We start from the raw sequence: 8,586 nt of genomic DNA, 5'->3' as shown, positions 1-8,586 counted from the left end.
TCGGCGAGGTCTTCGGGCGACCATGGTGCGACGCACGACGGCGGCGTCGAGCGGCGGGACCGGAGCCGGGCCCCGATCCAGATCGGATCGGGGGAGGGGGTGGCGACGTGGGGGGGAGTGGGTGCGTGGGGGGTTAGGGTTTGACCGGGGTGGGGGGAACGGGGCCATATAGGCCAGGGGAGTTGGGGTGGGCCAACCTGGCTGTTGTCTGGGCCAAGGCCTAGGGGAAAGGGGGTTTCCTTCTTCTCTTTTGTTTTCGTTTGTTTTGTCTTCTTTTACTTATTCATATTTTTTCTTTTCTGTTTTCTTTTAGTTGATAATTATTTTAGTTTTAATAAAATACCAAAGTGGCACCTAAGTTGATGTTACAAATTATGTCACAACCACAAAAAGTTTCATCCCAAAATAATATAGTTTAGTATTTTACAAAATATAAAAGGCATTTAATTAATGGTTTTAGCTACTGATTTAATTAGTTTAGTGCATTTAAACATTTTATAAAGACTTGGTTTCTCCACCAATATATCCTATGAATTATTTGTCAAAATAAGAACATTTAGTTTTGACTTTTGAGAGCTTTAATTATTTGACTTGTTTTTAAATTTGGATTTTGAATCGGTTTTGAACTAACGCGAGATTAGCAATAGTAACGGAGGTGACGTGGCATCATTGGCAGAGGTTCGCTGTAGCTTAATTATCCGGGCGTCACAGTCTTCCTCCTCCTCCTGATCCTCCTCCCACTCCTCCAGGTCACCGGCGCTCGTCAGCGTCAAGCCCGAGCCCATGGAAACGCCGCTCTGCCGGTGCACCCGCAGCGCTGCTCTCGTCATCAACGAGGGCGACCGTGCCTCCTCCTCGGCTCCTCCCCGCCTCGTCAGGTTGAAGACGGAGCCGGGGCTCGCCACCGTGAAGAGCGAGAACGATGACGCGCTTGACGACGAGGCGGCCATGAAGTGGGCGCGGGATGATTGGGCACGGCTGGAGATGGAGCGTCAGCGCCGTGCCCGGGAGGAGATCACCGCGCGCCGCCGTGGGCACGACGAGGGCGGCGTCATCGTGCTTGAGGACAGCGACAACGATGCACCGCCGCCGGCCAAACCAGTCCGCCAGGGCGACCCCGACCAGGGGTCCAGCAGGGACGGCTGCGTGAAGAAGGACGACGACGACGGCGGCGGCAGCGCCGCCGCGTTCAACGAGTTCTTCGGCCTGTAAGCGCGGCCCTTTTGTTTTTTAGATAAATTTATGTTTTCTATGTAAAAAACTGTGGAACGCCTATGGCATGTTTGCCGAATCTATGTCCTGTCTTCCAAATTTTGACCGAATATTTTTTTCAAAATGATTAAAAAAAGGGCGTCTAAAGGCGACCCTGGGGCGGCAGCTGGGAACCCGATCGCCCCCACGGCGAAAATATCGCCGGTTCGCCCTTAGAACACAAACTTGGAACAGCCAGAACTTCCACTCATGAAAAAAAACAATTATTTGCTCTCCAAAGTAGACCGAATATATCCATAGTTAATATAATTCAATTACGTTTCAGTCACAAAGCTTAAATAGTACCAACAGAGAAATCAGATAAGCGGCCTCGCATGCGTTGACAAACAAATCTGCAACTTGATACCAAACAAGTATCGAAATCCTTCTATTTAAATACCCTAGGACAATCAACGGTATATTACATAGCAATCAGCATCCTTGTTCTCCGGCCAGTTTGAACCATTATGGAGCAGTGTTATACCCCCACTAAATCTGTCTATGACTGCTTCAAAGACATGGCTCTGGCGCGAAGGTTGAGAAATATCCCCCTTCAGGAAACAAAAAGATGACCACATAAGAGCAAGCCTTTTTAGTTGGGAAAGAAGCTACCAAAGGCAAAAGAACATTACCAGCAACATGCAACAAAGCTGTGGACAATCACCCGAAACTGCAAAGGCACGTATTGATGGTTTATCCAACCAACTACTGGCCAAAACTGTGCATTGAGAGGATCTATTAATGAGCTGTAACGACAAATTGTAAGGCAAGTAGCAATATTGAGAGCAAATTACATACCATCCAAGCAGACAATTGCACTGACAGATATTGTTTCTTCACCCTAGTCTTCACCTCCTTGAAAGGCCTCTCTGCATTCCGACTTGTCAATAACCCATGAGCGTGGAGTAGACCTCCCCCCAAAAAATAATACGTAGTGGAGTAGACTAACCAGGCAAAATATCTATAGATTCAGTACTTCCATTCGATTTAAAGGCAACCATCTTACTGGAACACACAACACTATTACATGATTCAGGCAACTGGTAGGATTAAACTGATTCCCCCAGTTTACAGATATCTCGGTCACACAGAGATATAATTGATCGGTCTTTGGACCCTAGATCTATATGACCTCCAATATTAAGGGGAATATGTTTAATAAGGTTTGCTGTATGTTTCAAACGTCATGACTAGAAGGAGGAAAGAAACTCAAAGGGATATTCTGGACCAACAAGCTGAGAAAAGTACAGAAAAGCCTGGTTCTTATGTTTTGTTCAGTAAACGGTTTTCTAAACTCTACTATGCTAATACCTCCTGCTATATCAAAGTAACATACTCGAAAGATGGCAAGTAAAATTTCAAATCATCATTGGCAGTTGGCATGGTATGATGCCAAAGGAACTCTTCCGGTTGGTACAAAATCAAACTATTTGACACTTACAGACTTACTCTCAACAACATATCCATAATAGAATAAGAAGAGTAAATTGTTCCAGGGAGAGGAAGTGATCTGCTCCAGCAACACCTGGAAATAGTACGAAACATCTCAAAGCATTCTAACATACCATCAAGTACAGATTGTCCACCAGTGCTTGTTTGACTTCAATCATGATGTGGGAAAATTTGCTGGCAACAGACATCATAGACTAACTAAGTTGCTGATGCTTTACTAGTATGGTAAATTCACACTTTTTTTTGCGGGAAACTAAGGGTGTGTTTGGTTTCTGTCACGAAGTGGAACGGCACAGGTCGGTTCCATCCCTGGGGCTCATTCCCGTGTTTAGATTGTCCAATGACAAGAACGCACCGATTCCTGGGAACGACATATTCTCTCTTTATGCGGAACCGAGTCGTCTCTCCAAATAAAGCGGACGACGCGGAATGGCTCCCTGAGCGCCCCGCTTATCTCTCTCTCGTATCTCTCTCACATCCGGCAAGCACAGGGAGGCGGCTGGAAGCAGGCGAGCGACGGCGGATCGGTACGAAGCCATGCTCCCAGACTCGCCGCCGGCACACTTGCCGCTGACGCTGGTGGCGACGACCGGATCATGGTCGTCCCCTCCCCTTCCCTTCCCGTCAGATCCGTCAAGGTCCAGCGACGGCAACGGCCATCTCCGGTTGCCTATGGATCCTCTCTCCCGCTCATCTACCCCCACAGTCACACTCATGGCGCTGCTGCTTTCCTTGCCGGCGGCAGCCCCGCGTGTGTCGTGCGTGCGTGCTGCTCCTAGCTGGCCCTTGCGTGCGTCCTGCAAGTGCTGCTCATGGCATGCAACTGCTACAATTCTTGTTGTGTGTCGTGCTGCTCCTGCTGTCTTCCCACTGAATTTGATGTTTTATGTGTAGATGACAGAAAATTGATGAAGTTCTACGGCTAATTGTTGCTAATGGCTGACAGGCAAATATGTATCACTTGTTTTGGGCATATACCATCATTTGCTTGAAAGAATTGCTGTGTTGATGATTTCCTTTTACCTCCATATATGCGTCTTGTTTGTGTTTGATGTCAAAGTTATATTGTACATAATCACAAGAAAACAACAGATATGAAGAAATCCATTCCGTTTCGCTCTCTAAAACCAAACACCGAAATGTAACCGTTCCATTCCTTCGAATTGGCTCTACCAAACACAAGGACGGAACCAACCCATTCTAGTGGAATGGAACCATGACATTCCATTCCACTTCGTTCCCAAACCAAACACACCCTAAAGTCAAACATTTGCAATGCCAGGATGTACTGTGCTTTACTTATATGTGCACTATCATTGGCAGCAGAACTTTTTTATACATGGCCACCACAAGAAAGAAGTGAACAATGGTGTTGATTATAAGAGCATCTACAACCGGACTGAGCTAATTTGACGCCCTATACTTCCGCGGACGCGTCAGAAAAGAAAGAATAAACAAAGAGAAAAAGTGGTTCGTGGTGGGCCAAATCCAACCTGGACTGCCCGGACACGCCCGAGCACCCTCATATCCTCCCCGCATATGGGCTGGATATGAGGGTTCGTGGACAACCCGGACACATGAGGACAATTTGAGGGGCCTGGTTGGGTGACTTTTTTCCTTCTCTCTCATGACCGGGCTGTCTCCCCAGCAGACATATAGGGGGAAAGTTGGGGGTCCGGTTGCAGATGCTCTAAGATGGTCAAAGTTATACCTTCTTAGCTACAGTTTTGGTATCCTTCTTCCCTTTAAAGATATAATCCAACACTTTATGCAGGAAATGCCCAAATGGGCCACCATATGCAAACCCAAATATCTGCAGCAAAAAAGCACACTGTTACATTAGAACACGCAAATGCATGCAAGAAAGCATCATAAACAACACAAGATAAGCATATAACACAAATGGACATCTACAATTATGTTCTTACGAGTTAGCAACATCAGAGAGGATAAATTTTGTGGACAATTTGTGCAGTACTATCTGAAGTGCATCAGATGTCAATATCTTTGGTCCATTAGAGAAAGTAACAGGTGAAAAACAGGGTTCAAATCAATGTTCTTGTCTAATCTAAAGTCTTAGAATCGTCAGTTTTCAATTTCATCTACTTTAATATGACACAACTACACAACTTGCTGTGAGTTTAGGTTATGATGCCTCATGAAATCCAATAACATAGTATTAGTCAAGACAATAGACGAAATAGAGAAGCCCTCTGCCCAAAAGCCAAGGACAAGTTATCTTTAACAGATTTCCACAGATAGTGTGGATGCATATTGTCCTTAACACAACTGTACATTATGCCATACATTCCTCTTTGACGCAATTGTATATCACACCGCAACAATTCACCAACATATATATGAACAAGTGAAGCATAACAAGGCAATGGGAAGTAGCTTATGTCAGAGAAGCAAGTAAGAACCAGAACAAAGATAATGTGAATCATCATTCTGAGATGAGGTCAGATGTAACAAATCTGTACAGGATACCTAGCGACCAATAAGTCTGCAATGAGCACTAGCAACTAATGTTCCCACTAATTTCTATGTGTGGCAACTCAAATCACACAAGAATAACAACCAACGCGGCACATCGCATCCACTGTGTTGAGTATCGTGATTAATTAGGAAACATAGGATAGACTAGGAATTATTCCATCTTGTCTTGTACTCCAAATTGATCATGTACTCCTATATATATGCCCACGAGGCTCAAGCAATACAACAATGCATTACACCAATCCCTCTTTCTAACATGGTATCAGCCGCAAGTTCTTAGACCTAGCCACCGCACGCTTCCGCAATGCGCTGCCCCTGGGGAGGTCGATATCCATGATCTCCGCTTGGGCCGCGCGACCCGTAGCAAGGTTCGTCCGCCGATTTGTGATCGGCTGCCCTGGTGAGTTTTTCCGATCTCTTGATCGGTTTTCTCTCTGCCGGTCGTTTTCACAGGTATTTTCTTTTTTGGTTCAACGATCATACATCGGATTATGTCGCCCACAGCCGCCGTCGACCCCCGCGCGCCTCTACTCCGATATCGGCGCGACCCCCCGGCGGCCTTGCGCGACACGCCGACCTGTCACGGCCGTCGTCAGTTGCTGCCCGTCGGTCTACACCGGCCGTCACCGCCTCTACTCCGACATCAGCACGACCACCCGGCCTCTTCTCCAACCCGACGGCCTCGCGCGACGTGGCGGCCTTCACGGCCGTCCGCCGCGCGTCTGCCCGCAGGTCGCTTTGTGCCGGCCGTCGCCGCCCTGCTCCAAACGGACTCCTGCATAACCTACCGTCTCCGCCGCCGCCGTATGGCCGTCTCACGCATGGTGCTGCGTTCGCCGCTCGGGCGCTATCCGCTCGTCCGCACACCGTTCCCCATCGGCCGTCGTCGCCTAGGTCTGCTCGACCACCTCGCTTCATTGTCTGCACCGCCATCATCATCACCGAGCAGCGTCCCCAACCAGCGTCCCCAACCTCGTGTGCGGTCGGATTGATCACCTGCCCGCCCGCGATCCGCTCCATCCGCGTCGCGCCACGACCTGATCAGTCGCCCCGACCCGCCTTGCTTGAGCAACCTCGTTGGTTTTCACTCCAGCCACAACTTCCGCGATGCATCGACCATTACGACTACGGGGGGATGTCAGTCGGCTTACCTTGGGATTCTTCACCAATCTCACAGTCTGCGTCACTACTGTTGTGACTGCGCGGGGGGGGGGGGAGTGTTGACTATCGTGATTAATTAGGAAACATAGGATAGACTAGGAATTATTCCATCTCATCTTATACTCCAAGTTGATCATGTACCCCTATATATATGCACGAGGCTCAAGCAATACAACAATGCATTACAGGCAATGGGTAGGGTATGGGGCGGGTAGAGGAATACCATACTCATACCCGTGTAGTTAATGGATACAAAATTCTACCCATATCTGTACCCATGGGTATGAAACTTTACCCATACCCATACCAGGCAGGTACCCGTACCCGTTGGGTACCCAATGGGTAGATCAAACAGTACACAAGTTATTCGCAATACATTCATCTATAGCACATTGGACAAAAGAACATTGATCTCTACTCAATAACAGGTAGATGAGTACATGACAATTATCTCAATTCAAATTTACAATTGGTGACAACTTTAACCATAGGTTCACAAGCTCACAACTTTAGCATATCTACACTTGTGAATCATGGGTAAGGTTCACATGTAAGTATAAATGGGTAGGGTATGGGTATATCCATGGGTAAAAGGGTTTACCCGTCCCCTACCCATGACTTAGAGGGTAGGGTATGGCTAGCACCCGTGGGTATAAAATTATGCCCATACCCTGCCCATACGGGTACGGTATCCACGGGTACCCGTACCCATGGGTAAAATCGCCATCCTTTTACACCAATCCCTCTTTATTCCTTCTAATACACTGATCCAAATTGCCTCAAACCTACACCGTGCTCTGAAGTGTCAAATCACGGGCTACGTACGTCAAGTCATTGTTCAATTGAATCCGAAGAAACATCGTTCCAATTATACATCACTTGTGGAGTACTCCCACTCACATGGTCCTCCTACAACTAAAGCCTCTACCCTACTAAGAGGATGAAACACAACTCCATGTACAGAATCAATCTAGTATCCACAAACAAGAGGACGCCTCACATCTACACCAGCAATAATCAAGAAAAAGAAACAATAAATCGTTCAGCAACCTCACCATCTTGAGCAGGAGGCGGCGCTTCTCAATCTTCTGATATCCAGAGAGCTTCTGCGCCACGGAGTCGCTGACGCCTGCGAGGCACCCCGCAGTGATCATCTGCACTAGCCAACTTAACCGAGGCTTAGAAAATTCCCCAAACCAATCAATCAAATCCAGTGAAAACTGCAACAAAAGGCGAAGACCTTGGTGCGGAGTGGGTGGCGCTGCAGCTGGAGCAGGTACTGCCTCCAGGCCCTGCGAGCCAACGAGTCCCCTCCCCCTGTTCCTCCCCCAGCTCCTCCAGTTCCTCCTGCCATGGCAGCTGGTGTCGGGCTCTGGGCTTTAGCGTGGTCCTAGATCTGTCTACCTAGAACCTATTCCTCGAGGGCACACTTTGTATTCTCGCGCCGAGATGCGAATTCTTTTTCTTTTCTTTTTCTAGAAGAAGATGCAAATTCATTTAGTCCTCTTTGGTTCATCCACGAATATAATGTTGCTCGGTTTTCTTGTTTTTTTTACTCCCTACTCCCTCCGTCCGTGAATAAGTGTACATGTAGGTTTTGTTCTAAGTCAAAGTTTAAAATATTTGACCAACTTTATAGAAAATAATAGTAACATATATGACATCAAATTCATATATTATGAAACTACATTTGAAAACAAATCTAGTGGTACTAACTTGGTGCCATAAATGCGTTTACTTTTTCCTAGAAAGGTGGTCAAATTTTTTAAAACTTTGACTTAAGACAAAAGCTAGATGTACCCTTATTCACGGACGGAGGGAGTATGTTTCAAATAGGGATGTAAACCGGGTCCCGCTTAATCCCGTTTAAGTCCATTTATAGTCTAACAATTCAATAAAGTTTACCCTCAAAATAATAATTCAATAAAGTTTTTTTTGGAGAAAACGAACTATCGAGCTAGCTAAAACTAACTAAACGGGACTTGCGGGCGCGGTTTAGTGTATTAGTTTAAAAAAATCAAACCACTTTACGTTTGATCAAATTTGCGGATAAATATATCAAATCGGTATATTTAGATTTATCATGAAGTGAATTTCATATTTTATTTATTTACTATTGTGGACGTCAATATTTTCCGTTCTAAACTTGGTCAAAATTCAAGAAAACTGACTTTTAGAAAACTAATACACCTTGTATTCTGAAACTGATGGAGTATTTGGTTT

General features: G+C 46.3%; 1 protein-coding gene across 1 annotated transcript; it reads right to left on the bottom strand.

Moving 5' to 3' along the window:
• Nucleotides 1–1,462: 1,462 nt before the first annotated feature.
• LOC123144417 (peroxisomal membrane protein PMP22) lies at nucleotides 1,463–7,863 on the bottom strand. The gene is made up of 7 exons (XM_044563552.1): nucleotides 7,604–7,863; nucleotides 7,419–7,517; nucleotides 4,415–4,516; nucleotides 2,701–2,776; nucleotides 2,050–2,120; nucleotides 1,884–1,969; nucleotides 1,463–1,802 (listed from the first exon to the last, which is right to left on the bottom strand). The coding sequence occupies exons 1-7, from the start codon at nucleotides 7,715–7,717 to the stop codon at nucleotides 1,751–1,753; spliced, it is 600 nt and encodes a 199-aa protein (XP_044419487.1). The 5' UTR covers nucleotides 7,718–7,863; the 3' UTR covers nucleotides 1,463–1,750.
• Between the last annotated feature and the right edge of the window lie 723 nt (nucleotides 7,864–8,586).

The sequence above is a fragment of the Triticum aestivum genome, chromosome 6D (genome assembly GCF_018294505.1).
Source record: "Triticum aestivum cultivar Chinese Spring chromosome 6D, IWGSC CS RefSeq v2.1, whole genome shotgun sequence".
In the NCBI taxonomy this organism is placed as follows: domain Eukaryota; kingdom Viridiplantae; phylum Streptophyta; class Magnoliopsida; order Poales; family Poaceae; genus Triticum; species Triticum aestivum.
Note: the sequence above shows the minus strand (reverse complement) of the source record. Positions and strands in the feature narration are given on the sequence as shown.